This window comes from Bos grunniens, chromosome 29 (assembly GCF_055505025.1).
Source record: "Bos grunniens cultivar Pamir isolate PY7600 chromosome 29, Bosgru_T2T1.0, whole genome shotgun sequence".
NCBI classification, from domain to species: domain Eukaryota; kingdom Metazoa; phylum Chordata; class Mammalia; order Artiodactyla; family Bovidae; genus Bos; species Bos grunniens.
The window spans coordinates 41,850,337-41,865,270 of record NC_141193.1 but is presented as its reverse complement, the minus strand read 5'-3'; the positions used below and the strand labels follow the sequence as shown (position 1 = coordinate 41,865,270).

At 39.0% G+C, this 14,934-nt stretch overlaps 1 protein-coding gene across 4 annotated transcripts; it reads left to right on the top strand.

The window, feature by feature from the left end:
- On the top strand, positions 1-13,701 carry CREBZF (CREB/ATF bZIP transcription factor). Of its 4 annotated transcripts, none has more exons than XR_015157903.1 (4): positions 1-130; positions 9,804-9,881; positions 10,970-11,038; positions 12,788-13,701. XR_015157903.1 is itself a non-coding variant. In XM_086384685.1 (1 exon), exon 1 carries the CDS (start codon positions 8,514-8,516, stop codon positions 9,591-9,593), a length of 1,080 nt encoding a protein of 359 aa, XP_086240811.1. In that variant the 5' UTR covers positions 8,267-8,513; the 3' UTR covers positions 9,594-9,805. The 4 variants fall into 4 exon arrangements, 1 of the variants encoding a protein (XP_086240811.1); XR_015157902.1 differs by lacking the exon at positions 1-130 and adding an exon at positions 8,267-9,589; XR_015157901.1 differs by lacking the exon at positions 1-130 and adding an exon at positions 8,267-9,589 and having other exon boundaries at positions 10,970-13,533.
- The last annotated feature ends 1,233 nt before the right edge of the window (positions 13,702-14,934 follow it).

Here is a 14,934-nt window from a genome sequence, read left to right as displayed (position 1 = left end):
GGAGAAGGCAATAACACTCCAGTACTCTTGCCTGGAAAGTCCCATGGATGGAGGAGCCTGGTGGGGCTGCAGTCCAAGGGTCGCCAAGAGTTGCACACGACTGAAGCGACTTAGCAGCAGCAGCAGCATGGTAAGTTCTTACTATTTTAATTGGTTACAAATGGTGGTCATTTTTAAATAAAATAAATCAGATCCCAGATTAGTCCACAATACCGTAGCTCATTAATTTGCATTCACAAATGCATTTTTCGGATGAAAGGAATGGAAATACAGCCAGAACACAGAGAACAGCTTATAATCCATGCAAGTATATAGTGCTTGTAAACATAATCCTACAGTACCCTGAAAGAAAGTGAAAGTGAAGTCGCTCAGTCGTGTCCGACTCTTTGTGACCCCGTGGACTGTAGCCTACCAGGCTCCTCCGTCCATGGGATTCTCCAGCAAGGATACTGGAGTGGGTTGCCATTTCCTTCTCCAGGGGTCTTCCCAACCCAGGGATCGAACCTGGGTCTCCTGCATTGCAGGCAGATGCTTTACCATCTGAACCACATTTTGCTAATACAGTACCCTAGACAATGCCAACCTTTTGAGTCTTCAGTTTTCATCCAATCGTAAAAATACTCGCATGGTTATAGTTCCTGACTTTTATGGATTATACTTCACGGGAGCACAGACAAATTATATTAAAATAAACACTCTGGCCTCTGTAGCACTCATCCTTCTGCTGTATCCATTCAGCGAAACCTCAGCCCTGATTCCGCTGCATTACCTACCATCTCTGCTCCAACTCCCATTATAGAAAAATCCAATAGATGTATGTATTGGTGATGAGGTATAAAGCCATGATCTTTGTGGAGGATTTAATAGATTGGTGCTCATCATCCATTTCAATCCCTCTTTTAATTTGTTTTTAATGTGCTTTTCTGTATTGTGCAAATGGAAAAGCTAAAACAAAAGAAACACACACCCCAAAATTGTATTTTCAGACTCCTCTGCAGTTATATTTGGTAGATACAAATGTGGCAGGCATCTTTTCCCCCTGCTTTGGCTGCTGTTGTTCCCAAGCACATTCTTGGAGATGTTGAGTTTTCATAGTAGTATTCATTCACTAGTTTTATCTATCATCTATCTAGCAAGTATAGGTGATTTACAATATTGTATTAGTTTTAGTTGTAAATCATGATTCAATATTTTTATAGATTATACTCCATTTAAAGTTACTACAAAACAATGACTGCAATTCCCTGTGTTGTACAGTATATCCTTTGTGTGTATCTATTTTATACATAATAGTTTGTATCTCTTAATCCCATACCCCTACCTTTCCCCACTCCCCGTCTCTCTCCCTACTAGTAACCACTAGCTTGGTTTCTATGTCTGTAAGTCTGTTTCTGCTGTGTTATATGCATTTGTTTGTTTTATTTTTTTAGATCCCACATATAAGTGATAACATACAGTATTTTTCTTTCTCTCACTTATTTCACTAAGCACAGTACTCTCTAGGTCTACCCACTTTGTTGCAAATGGCAGAATTTCACTCTTTTTATTGCTGAGTGATATTCCATTATATACATATCCATTCATATGTTGATGAACACTTGGGTTGCTTCCATATCTTGCCTGTTGTACATAATGCTACTGTGAACAATGGGGTGCATGTATCTTTTCAAATTAGTGTTTCCTCCCTCCCTCCCTCCCTTCCCTCCTCTGCCTCCCTTGCGTCTTTCTTTGCCTCCCTTTCTTTCTTTCATCCTTTTTTTCTTTTTGATATATACCCAGAAGCTGGGTCATGTGATAGTTATATTTTTGTGTTTTTTTGAGGATGCTCCATACTCTTTTTCCATAATGACTTGCCAATTTACATTTCCACCAATAGCATACAAGGGTTCTGTTTTCTCCAATCCTTACCAACATTTGTTATGTATAGACTTTTTGATGATGGCCCTTCTGACATGTGTGCGGTGATACCTCATTATGGTTGATTTGCATTTCTCTAGTGATTAGCACTGTTGGGCATCTTTTCATGTGCCTCTTGGCCAACTGTATGTCTTCTCTAAAAAAAAGTCTATTCAGGTCTTCTCCCAATTTTGTAATCAGTTGTTTTTTTGATATCAAGTTGTATGAACTGTTTATATATTTTGATATTAATCCCTTGTTGGTCATGCTGCTGCTGCTGCTGCTCAGTCGCTTTAGTTGTGTCCCACTCTGTACGACCCCAGAGGCGGCAGCCCACCAGGCTCCCCCGTCCCTGGGACTCTCCAGGCAAGAACACTGGAGTGGGTTGCCATTTCCTTATCCAATGCATGAAAGTGAAAAGTGAAGTGAAGTCGCTCAGTCATGTCCGACTCCTAGTGACCCCATGGACTGCAGGCCCACCAGGCTCCTCCATCCATGGGATTTTGCAGGCAAGAATACTGGAGTGGGGTGCCATTGCCTTCTCTGCTTGTTGGTCATATCATTGCAAATATTTTCTCCAGTTCAGTAGATTGTTTTTTCATTTTGTTCGTTGTAGCAAACTTTTTAGGTTTAATTAGGTCCCATTTGTTTATTTTTGCTTTTACTTTTTTTGCCTTAGGAGAAAGATCCAAAAAAGCTTGCTACTATTTGTATCAATGAATGTTCTGCCAGTATTCTCATCTAGGAGTATTATGTTCTTACATTTAAGTCTTTAAGTTCATTTTGAATTTATTTTTGTATATGATGTTAGAGAATGTTCTAATCTTTTTCTTGTATGTGTGGCTGTCCATTCACTAGTTTTATGAGATATGGTAGTCAGCCCCCAAGATGGTACCTAATGATTCTTGTCTCTGTGTGTTCATATCCTTCCATAGTGAGTAAGGTCTGACTCATATGACTGACAGAATACTACAGAAGGGATTGTGATTTCTGAGGCTAGGTCATAAGATATTTGCTGATGCTTCCTTGGTGTCTTGGATTGTCCACTCTGGGGGATGCCAGCTACATGGCAGTGCAGACACTCACACAACCTGTGGATAGGCCCACAAGGAGAAGGAACCCCAGGAGTAACCTGTCAGCCACCTTACAAATAGGTGCTCTAGTTTCAGCCAAGCCTTCAGATGACTCCAGCCCAGTCAAAATCTGGCTGAGTTCCATGAGTTTCAAAGTGAGGCACTTACAAATTTCTGACCAACAGAAACTGCTAGAGATAAGAAATGTTTATTGTTAGTTTAAGCCACAACAATAAGCACGTATTTATTGTTTTGTTTGTTTGTTTTAGGTTTTGGGTAACTTTTTAGGCAGCAGTACATAATTAATAAATGGGGTTGAGAGTCCTGGAAGCAGTGATCTTGAAGCAACGTTCCAGCTTTGTATCTACAACTATCCCAACCTGGGCAGAGATAACAGCACCCTAGCAGGCCTGTTAGGCCACATTGCACTGAGAGGCATTCTTGATCACCTGGCCTAATGCCCACTCTTCTAGTCCTTCCAATTACTTTGTATCTTCTCTGTATTACAGCTTTTCCTGCTTAAAATAGCTGAAGTGGTTTCTGTTTCCTGCAACTGGGCTTAACCTAATAAAGATACCCATTTCAAATCAGTAGCTAGACTCTAGAGGCATTCCTGTGAAGTTCAGGAATAAGGCAAGGAAACTGATTATTCACAGCATTATTTAGCATCACTCTGGAAGTGCTATTTAATTATAAGTCAAGATAATAAAACAAGTATTGCAAAGAAGGAAGTAAAATTGTCATTATATATAATAAGATGTATAACTGTTTACCAAGGAAATTTGAATGAATAAACTAAAAACAAAGACTTAAGAAAGTTCAGCCATTGAATCTAGATAAACTCAGTCTTCATTATACATATTTACTCTGCCACATGAAGCATCAAAGATGAATAAAACTGAACTGGAAAGAATCTGGTAGAAAATGGTCTGGAGATAGCCTTTTCAAAATGTATCATTTCTAGGGAGAAACTAAACAGTACAACTTGAGAGCCTACAGTGATTCCCTGGTACATTTGGGGAGGCCTCCCAAATCTATTATCATGTTTAAGGAAATAATGTGTAAAGTCCTATATATGCCCAGTAATTGATAAGGGCTCCTAACTAGCAGCTATTGTTACTACTATTATATTACAGTTACTAAAATGATCCTTGCCTTGTAGGTCCTTGTAACTGAACTACATTGATGGAAACTGGAAAAAATGAAAATTCAGTGAGTGAGTCAGTTAAAAATTTAACAAAAACATCAGTAGCTTTCCAATGGAGCAACAATAACCATTTAGAAAGCATAAAAGAAGAAATAATCTAGTCCAGTAGCCAAAAAACATGCATAAAGTAACTGAGGAAAATAAATTAATAAAGTTAATTCAATTTCCATGAAAATTACAGCTTTTTTTTTTTAACTTGGAAAATTTTATAAAGTTATCTGGAGGAATAAATATTCAAATACAGATTTAAAATTCTGAGAAAGACTAAAAAGTCTTGTCCTATGACATATTCAAATATAAAACTGCAATAAAAATATACTGATTTTGCTTCCAGAATGGATACACTAATCAATTAAATAGAAGAAAACCACCAGAAATAGATCCAACTATATATAAGAATTTAATATATGGCACAAATGTTAGGACATCAGTGGGTACAAGTATGGATTCTTCAATAAACTGTATTGTGGCAGATAACTTTTTGAAAATTATATTCTTATGTCACATTTTATACTAGAATAAATTCCAATTGGATCTTATTTAATAAGTGAAATAATCACTCATATTGTTAAAAAGCTCAGTAATTTATAAATGGAAGAAATTAAAGGAGCTCTAAAATACATAAGTAAATATCAATATTATTTAGTTTAATAAAGGCTTTTTCAGCTAAACATCAAAGCCAGAAATCATGAAGAAAAGTTTGATAGACTATTTAGAAATTATAGTAAAACAAGTAGTTTTAGCCTCCCCCCCAATAAATGATCAACTAGAGGAAAAACTGGAACATATATGAGACAAAGGGATGTTTTTCTTATAATGCAAGGGGTTCATATAAATTAAGAAGGAAAACGACAAATATCTTTCTTGACGAAAATCTCTCACTTCAAAGAAAAATGGACTTAGGTGGTAAAAAGACTATTCACATTAGAAATCAGTTGGTGATGTGAAAAACATTCAAGCTAATAATTAAAGAAATGCACATTCACACAAAAAGATGCCCCTTTTTATTTTTAGCACATTTTAAAAAGAACAAATCCATTTTGATGAGTGCATAGGAATTAAATACTGTGAAAACCCTTGGTGACAGATACCTTCCCATAAGTAATAAGAGTCTGTATAAAAATTGTAGACAAATATTCTACTTCCAATAATTTGTCCTAAGAAAATCATAGGATAAGTGAACAAAGATGTTTGTGCAACATTTTAGTGTGGTATATAACAGTGAAAAATCCAATACAACCTAAGTGCTATCAGTGAGGTTGATTCAAAGTTGGAAAGTTTCTGAAATGGAATTCTAGACAGTCAACAAAAATAAGCATGCAAATATATATTTGGTAGTATAAAATATGTCCACAAAATATTCACATCAAAACATTAGAGTTCAGAGAAATAAAACTATATCATATGTCCATACATAGAAAAACTCTTTATATTAAACATCAAAATTCTAATAATTCATTTTGGGGTAGTTAGATTATGGGTAATATTCTACTTAGTTGTATATTTCTGCACTATCTGAATCTTTTACAATGATCATTATAACCAGAAAAGAAAAAAAAAACCGTGAAGAAGGAGAGAATGAGAGGAGAGGAATGATGAAAGGGAGGGAAGGTCGTTTCTGCTTCAGCTGCTTTTTTGTCTTCTGAGGCTACACTTGTAAAAATTCCCCTCTCTCAGTTTTTTACTTTTCTCTTAATTCAATATAGAGGGTCTTAAACCATGTATGCTGCTAAGTTGCTTCAGTCGTGTCCAACTCTGTGCGACCCCAGAGACGGCAGCCCACCAGGCTCCCCCGTCCCTGGGATTCTCCAGGCAAGAACACTGGAGTGGGTTGCCATTTCCTTCTCCAATGCATAAAGTAAAAAGAAAAAGTGAAGTCGCTCAGTCGCGTCCGATTCCTAGTGACCCCATGGACTGCAGCCTACCAAGCTCCTCTGTCCATGGGACTTTCCAGGCAAGAGTACTGGAGTGGGTTGCCATTTCCTTATCCAAAACCATGTATATTTAAACCAAAATCTTGTAATTTAGGGAAAAAATGATAAATCAATTCATGGTCTTGATTTTGCCTTAGGAGAAAATACAGTTCGATTGGATGACCAGCCACACAAAACACCTGTTAAATCAAAGTATGCCAGAAAATTTATCATCTCGAACTGTTTGCTGTCCTACTTTTGCAAAACCTTTCCTATTGGGGCTTCCCTGATGGCTCAGAGGGTAAAGCATCTGCCTGCAATGCGAGAGACCTGCGTTCGATCCCTGGGGCGGGAAGATCCCCTGGAGAAGGAAATGGCAACCCACTCCAGTATTCTTGCCTGGAGAATCCCATGGACAGAGGAGCCTGGTGGGCTACAGTTCATGGGGTTGCAAAGAGTCAGACACGACTGAGTGACTTCATTTTCTCTTTCATTTCTTTTCCTAATGAGAAGGTTAAGGAGTTACCTGGAGGCCACTCATTTTTTCTTCTAGATACCATCAGTCAGTTCAGTCGCTCAGTCGTTTCTGCCTCTTTGTGACCCCATGGACTGCAGCACACCAGGCTTCTTTGTCCATCAACAACTCATGGAGCTTGCTCAAACTCATGTCTAGATACCATAGGTCATGCTTATTTGTGTCCCTTGCAGAATCGTTTTCATTGAGTTGAGTTTTAGTGCAGTGCCTTCAGTTAAAAGTTGGAGACCTTCCTTCATTCAACAAATAATTATCAAAGCCTACCCTGTGTTTGGGACCTATCAGTGTCCAAATTTCCTGGAACTTGCTTTCAATCCTTCTAAGAAACAGCCAAATAAAGGAAGCTATTGGTGAGGTTATCTGCTACTTTATTCAGTATCCCACTGAAAAGTTTCTTTAAGACGTGAGAACAGGAAAAACAGTTAAGGAATTCATGTATACTTTACTCATAAGCAAATGAAGGAACGTTTGTTTGTTTGGGTTACCAGGAAGCTTAGTCTACTGTTAGCTCAACTTAAGTAACTGTAAGATTTTATGTCCATCCAATTCTGAAACAAACCTTTCCTCCTTTTAGAACTCCTTATCTTTTTCATCTGTATTTTCACTGACCTTGCTTTGTAAAAATGTGAGTTATTTCATTGTTTTCTAGTGTATTTGTGAACTGCTTCAAACCTGAAATCCTTGTGGGTTTTAAGGAACAATATAAACACCACCACGAGGAAACAGACAAATCCAAATTGTGGTGCATTTTTCAAAACAAGTGACCTTGTTTTTTTCAAAAAGCCAATGTGAAAGGGGGTGTTCTAGTTTGACAAATGGGGGGCAGGGGAACATAACAAATGCAAGAAGTGGTTTGTGATTGGATCCTGGCTCAAAAGAACGTATCTGCTACAAAAGATTATTTTTGAAGAAAACTGAATGAATTTTGAATGAGATCTAAGTAATAGGTACTATTAACAAGATTGTTAATTTTCTCCAGACCTGGTAATAGTATTACGATTATGAAAGAGAATGTTATTTTTAAAGATGCACACGGAAGCATGTTGAGGTGGTGTGTTTTGTCTCAAACTTTGGGATAATTCAGCAAAAAAAAAAAAAAAAAAAGTTTTACAAACATTTATATACAGATAAAGTGTATATGGCAAACGGTTAATTGTTGAGTCTGAGTATTGGGTTGTATTGTTGAATTAGAATACTCTTTCACATATTCTATATATTTGTAAATTTTTTAAACGATTTTGAAAAATTACATATGAATGACTTATCTCTTTTTTCTTCTAGTAGTATTTAAGTGTTTGAATGAAACAATCTTGTACTATAGCGTAAGGGAGCCGGGCAATTTCAAAAAGGATTTGATCAGCAGTCTTAAATTCCAGGATAACTTTGATTATTCATAAATGTGGTATCGATCAGTTTTGAGCGAGAGTTGCTTCACTGCAGGTGGAAGCTGGAATACAGAGGATAGAGAAGCGAGGGCCGATAGGGTAGACCACCGTTCCAATAAATCCCTGGTTTGTTGTTATTTTTGCCGCTGTTACTATGACATCACTGGAGGTCTGGAATTACGCCTGGTCTACCGAAGTCTCGCGATACTAGAGCCCGGTGGAGCGCGAAATGCGGTGGGAGGGGCTGGAGCGAGATCGACTGATTTCCGGCCAGGCCGTTGTCTGGGTGGCGCGGTCGAGTCATCGTTGGGCCTTGCTGCTTCCATCTCCTTTCCCAGCCCCCCGCCCCGGCGCGGGGGGTCGACCAGCCTAGCGGGGGCGGGAGGCGACGCGGACCTAACCCTTTCGTTCTGGCCTGCTCCCCGGCTACCCGCTCTGGGTCCCTAGGACCCGCGAGGCCCGGTCTGAGGGCCCGGGGCCTACGTGGGCCCGCCGCCGGGCCCCATGAGGCATAGCCTGACTAAACTGCTGGCGGCCTCGGGCAGCGACTCCCCGACGCGTAGTGAGAGCCCGGCGCCCGTCGCGACCTGCTCGCTGCCCTCGGACCTGACCGGGGCGGCGGAGGACGAGGGGACGGCGGCGGCCGGATCTCCCGGCCGCAGACAGCCGCGCGGCGACGAGGGCGAGTCGGAGGCCGGGAGGGGGGGCCGCGGCGGCGTGGCCGCGCGCGCGCCCTCGCCTGAGGAGATGGAGGAGGAGGCGATGGCCAGCGTCCCCGGGGAGGAGACGGAGGACATGGACTTTCTGTCCGGCCTGGAACTGGCGGACCTGCTGGACCCCCGGCAGCCGGACTGGCACCTGGAGCCCGGGCTCAGCTCGCCGGGGCCCCTCTCCTCGTCCGGCGGAGGCTCGGACAGCGGTGGCCTGTGGAGAGGCGACGACGACGACGAGGCCGCGGCTGCCGAGATGCAGCGCTTTTCGGACCTGCTGCAGAGGCTGTTAAACGGCATCGGAGCTTGCAGCAGCGGCAGTGACAGTGGCGGCGGCGAAAAGAGGCGGAGAAAGTCCCCGGGAGGCGGCGGCGGCGTCGGCGGCGGAGGCAGCGGCGGCGGCAACGACAGCAACCAGGCGGCGACAAAGAGTCCCCGGAAGGCGGCGGCGGCGGCTGCCCGCCTCAACCGGCTGAAGAAGAAGGAATACGTGATGGGGCTGGAGAGCCGAGTGCGGGGGCTGGCCGCCGAGAACCAGGAGCTGCGGGCCGAGAACCGGGAGCTGGGCAAGCGCGTGCAGGCACTGCAGGAGGAGAGTCGCTACCTTCGGGCCGTCTTAGCCAACGAGACCGGACTGGCTCGCCTGCTGAGCCGGCTGAGCGGCGTGGGACTGCGGCTGACCACCTCGCTCTTCAGGGACTCGCCCGCCGGGGACCACGACTACGCTCTGCCCGTGGGGAAGCAGCAGCCGGACCCGCTGGAAGACCAGGACGACTCGGCGGGAGGAGTGTGTCTGCATGTGGACAAGGATAAGGTGTCGGTGGAGTTCTGCTCGGCGTGCGCCCGGAAGGCGTCGTCTTCTCTTAAAATGTAGGGTCAAGTAATCTGCTCTTTATCCGCGTTTATCCCCTTTCAACTCCCTTACATCATGTAAAACACCTTAGTGGGACATCGTCACTGGACACATTTCAGAGGAGGAAAAAAAAAAGTAATATTGAATCTTTAAGTGTTTAGCTAAAAGCATGAATGTGACACTGTAACCAACTCCTAATGATAACATGTGACTATTAAATCTCTCTGACAGTTTCTTTTTTAGGTGATTTCCTTCCTGCCAGGCTCCGTTGTAGGGGTTACAGAACAGTCGTTCCCGCCTCACCACCTGGTAAGGACCCATCTCTTCACGTAACGCTCATGCTCTGCTGCTTAGTCTACTTTAATGGGCAACATCTCAATTTGTGCGTGTGTGTGATTTTTTTTTGTTTGTTTGTTTGTTGTTTTCTTTTTCGGAAGTTGGGAGGGGAATCTAATTTGGGCCCTGTCCACCCTGGAAACAGACTTGTGCTGGTCAATAATGTACTCAAGATGCTTCTTCTGGTTGAAATAGCTGTTAATGTGTCCCCTTGTTCAGACTTGCGTGTACCTAGCTCTTCTGTCCCCAGTGTGGACATGGCCTTGGATGACATCGGTTCCAACTGTACACTGAAAGCTGCTAATAGAGATACAGTTTGGAGACAGTGACACAGGTGAAGTTGAATGGAAGTTCCGAGTTGTACAAGGTGCAAATTGGAATTCCAATTTTAGAGCAACTTTTCAGAGGTTGACAATAAGTACTTGGGGCATGCACAAATGGGATAGTTACTTTGCTGGAGATGACAGAAATCTTAAATATAAGAATGCCTTTTAGTTTTAATAGATCTAGACATATAGTCTATTCAGATTAATAGATTTTTATATCTCAACATTAGAGAAGTTGAAAATTAACATGCATACCAGACTCCTGTGTTAGTTACTTGAAGGAGGAATAAGAATGGTTAATGAAATGTTTCTTTGAGGACCAGCACAGTGATTACCCTATCATTGAGTATGAATAAATTGTTGAACACCTTTATTTTTGTTGTATTAAATTTTTAGGTTAAATTTATGTATGATTAGATATTGAAGGTTATGAAATGTGAATGAAAACGTGTAAAGTGAGGCTTCACAAAGAATCTTACTCTCCATATTTCAAAGGTATTTGTCCTGTTTAAAAATGAGTTTTAAAATTGAGTGATTCTGGCTACTTAATGACACAATTGACACTTTTCCAAAGTTGGGACGTAGTCTTCCTTTGAAGTACTCTGTTGTGTGATTGTATATAGATTGAACCATGATGTCCTTCAGTGTAAGGGACATGAAGAAATTCTTTGTGAAACATCACTGTTTGATAAAGTATATACGTATTTAGCATCCTTGTTTTTCTTTGTGCTAAAGTGGATACAGCTGTTGGGGCAGAAGAGACGGGACCAGCTGCTGGCCACATTTCCTGCTTTATTTTAAAAGGTAGTATAAGAAATGAGGAAAAAGAGGTAATATCAGGGCTTCTGCTTTTATTTTAAAATGTTCATAATTAAAAAGTATTTTCCAGCAGTCCAAAGATGTAAGTTATCTTACACATAAAATGTTTTATTTTGTTGTTATTTGGTTATGAAAATGGAATCTTGTTCTTGCACAACTGTAAATGTTTTGTTGCTAGATAATACACTCTGAGACCTAACTTGGTCTCTGGTTTCCAGTGCATTACAGCATATTTTGTAAAATCATCTACTGCACTTGAGCATGAATATGGATAGTAGCCAAACTCACAACCTGGAGTGATGAACCTGCTTATACCTAAGTGCAGGAGCAAGCCCCTCACAATGCAGCTGCATGGATTTTTAGTGCCTACTGAATAATATATAATATATATAAACCAAAAGTAGTTGGAAAAATTATTTGAAATGACTAATTTGTGCTATCTTTATGGAATATGTTAAATGTAGCTTTTTGAAACAGAAGCCTTGAATTGAAATTTAATTAATACTTGAACATTTTGTATATATATATATCTTTGTATATAATTTTGTGCAGTACCAATGACAAAAATATGGTGTCATAATAAAATCAGGTTTGTTGATCTTTCAGTTATGGGCTCAAAGAATTTATTCATCTCTAACATGACATTGGAAAACAATGGATGAAAATAGGAAAAATGATTGTTGTTAATGCTGTGGGTCTTAGGTTCTGGAAGCAGTAAGTGCGTTTTTCTAAAAATTAAACCATTCCTTTGGAATATTTTCTTCCTAACGTCAATGATTTTCCTGCATTATTTGAAGTTTGGGGGCTGGGGAGAAACAGTCAAAGCTTTCTGAATTGGGATGCTTTGAAATTCCAAGTATAGATTTTTAGAATGTCATTTTATAAATGGCAGTTTTTGGAAATACTTGATTAAGAACTTTTGAAAATGGAGATTAGTATCAACTATTTTAAAAGCTGCTTTGTTAGGTTCCTTATGTTTTAACTGTCTTTCTTAGTTTCCATTTCATTCTCTTTTTTTCAAATTTTGGTGACTTATAGTGATTTTGTCATTTTTTGCATCAACGTCATAGTCTTGTTTTTACATGGTATTGCATGTATTTAAGACCTAACAGGGACTTTAAATAAATTTGGTCATATTTATGTGTAAACACATTTTACTGTAAATGTTTGGGTTTCTGAATTTACAACAGATATGTTTATTTCAGTGTGTAGTAAACAATATCTTAAAGTGTCCTATTCACTACTTGTTAATTAAAGTTATGATTAATATGAAACTGTTGTCTTACTATTTTTAGAAAATTGTGTTCTGAATGATTAGTAGCTGGATAAAGGAGATTTCTGGAGTATAATACGGATTGTTTAGAAATTTTCAGGTTTGGCTCTATTTACTGTAATGGATGAAAGCAGTTTAGTATTTGGGGAGTCTTTTTTCTTTTTCTAATTGTGCCTCTATGGCAAAATGATACAGAAAGAACTAAAGATGTACCTTTTAATAGTTGTCTTCTGATTGTGACAGGAATTCATACATTAATTGAACTAACACATCATATTGACCTACTGTTTCTATCATATTGACTTAATGTTTCTGCACTTCCTTGACCTAACTAAAGAGTCCACGTTTGTTAAAATGTAATCACACCTCTGATATAATCCAACAAAAAGTGTTCAAAATATTTTAAATATTTGTTCATTTTATAATCACTAAATTAATCTCTCTCTCTTCTCTTTAAACAGCTTAGCAGTGTCTGCAAAAACGAATCTTTTCCTACAACCTGTTAACTGACTGGACTGATGGTAACAAAGTAATTGTGGGAGCCATGTCGGTCAAAAATTTGGCATCTGCTGAAAAAAATGAATGCCATTTTCAAGTTCCCAAATTACTTCTATACTGATTTCACTTTCCAGATTTCACTTTCCAGAAATGGAGATATGAAAAGATTGTCTGGAATCCTTGAAAGACTTAATAGGAATACATGAGACTAAGTTAATTTTGGAACAAAATTATACATTTTTTGTCTTTCATGGGAGTGATACTCAGTTCTTTGCATACCTTTTAAAAATTGTAACCATTGGAGAAGAGATTGATAGTATTTCATCAAGGAATATTAGATTCTTTTCATAATCAAGAGCACCTTTTATGGAATTACATTTAGTGCAGTAGAATTACATAAACAGGCCATCAGTGATCACAAGGCCATATCATGAGTTTGTATTTATTTCCTGGAACATGAGAGCTAATCTGAAGTATAGACAGACCTTGCTGAGTAGAATATAAAAGTTAATGTAAAGTCTTTAACTATAAAGAATAGTCTTTTTAAATAGATGCATTGATTTGTCTGTATATCTTTGAAAAATGGATTATGATTAAATGTGTGGGTAGTTAATTGCAATTCAGGGTAATGCCAAGATGTGTGGATTCTGAGGTTTTGGCTTCTTGAGCTTCCTCTGAAGACATATTAAAATTATTTTGAGGTTTCTAATGAATGGTATACTAGTTTCTACTGTTTTGTATTAAAATTTCTCTAGTATGAAAGGCTTTTTAGCATTCTGGATGATGGGAGTGGTTTTTTTTTAAAAACAGAATATGGTTGTTTTACTTATTTGAAACATTTTTCCAGTTCATTACAAGTGTGAAAAAACACTCAAAACTCTTGATTGTTTTATTTCATTTTTGTTGGATTATGTTAATACATTGTTTCACCTGGTCTAGACTGGGTCATTTTATCTTACTCATTTCGGAGGTGTGCAGATGGTAGAAGTGGGAGGGAGTAGGAGATAGGCTCTTATTTCTTCTCTCTCCAAAATGATTCATCATCATAATTATTCAGTTTGATTATTGTATGGTGATACACAAGATTGATTAAATTCACTCAGTTTCAAGTTTATTCAGAGTCTGATGCCAGGCAGCAAAGAGCGTTCTCAGTTATACTTAGGTGATTGATGGATGTTCCTACATGTTGAACAGTACAGCTAGTTGTGTTGTAACCAAAATCAGGTAGGCATCAACACTATTTGGTGACCATAAGTGCTGCTTTGATAGAATAGAGTGGATAATTCACTGATAATGAGTGAATGTTTTAAAATACATAATTATCTAGTTCTGCATTTGGGAGGTATACTTTTTCACTAGTCTAGTCACAGTTTTAAGCTAAGTATTCTGATGACTATTTAAAGTTGAATAGGTTGTAAAATATTTTCAGGTGTTTGGTTTCCCCCCCTGGCTATCGACACAAAAGTTTTGAGACCTTCACAAATGGTTGTTTTTATATTTTACTGTGCTGTTTTTTATTGAGAAACCAGGTGGTTACCATCTAAGCCAGGAATCAAAAAGGGGATGTCCTCTATTAGATAGTTGTAAAGTGTTTGCTTAGCTAGCATAGTATTTTGTACATATTTGAACTTGAATACCTCAATAATTTGCCTGTTACTCCCTGTTGTCTTATAACAGACTGAGCTCAGAGCTCTAACCTAGACAGCAAGCGGTTATTGACATTCAGTTTTAAAGTGCAGAAAAATGAAACTGGAGATACTTTAAATTTTATTCCAAAAGTAAATTACTTTATCATTAGCAACAAATCATGTAAGGAAAACTATGTATTTTTTAAAAAGGTTAATAGAAAGTTGTTCTTTTCATTGCTTTGGTTACTGATAATGGTGTTTTTATTCCTATTTTTTTACCTTTCTCCAATTTGTACTTTCAAGATTTGTTAGCCATTTTCCCTACTTTTTAAAAAGCAGATCACAGTGCTTTATTAAAATTTTTCTAATTATATATATATATATATATATTTTTTTTTTTTTGCTGTGCTGCAGCCTTGTGGGATCTTAGATCCTCAACCAGGGATCCAACCTCAGGTCCTCAGCAGTGAAAGCGTAGAGTC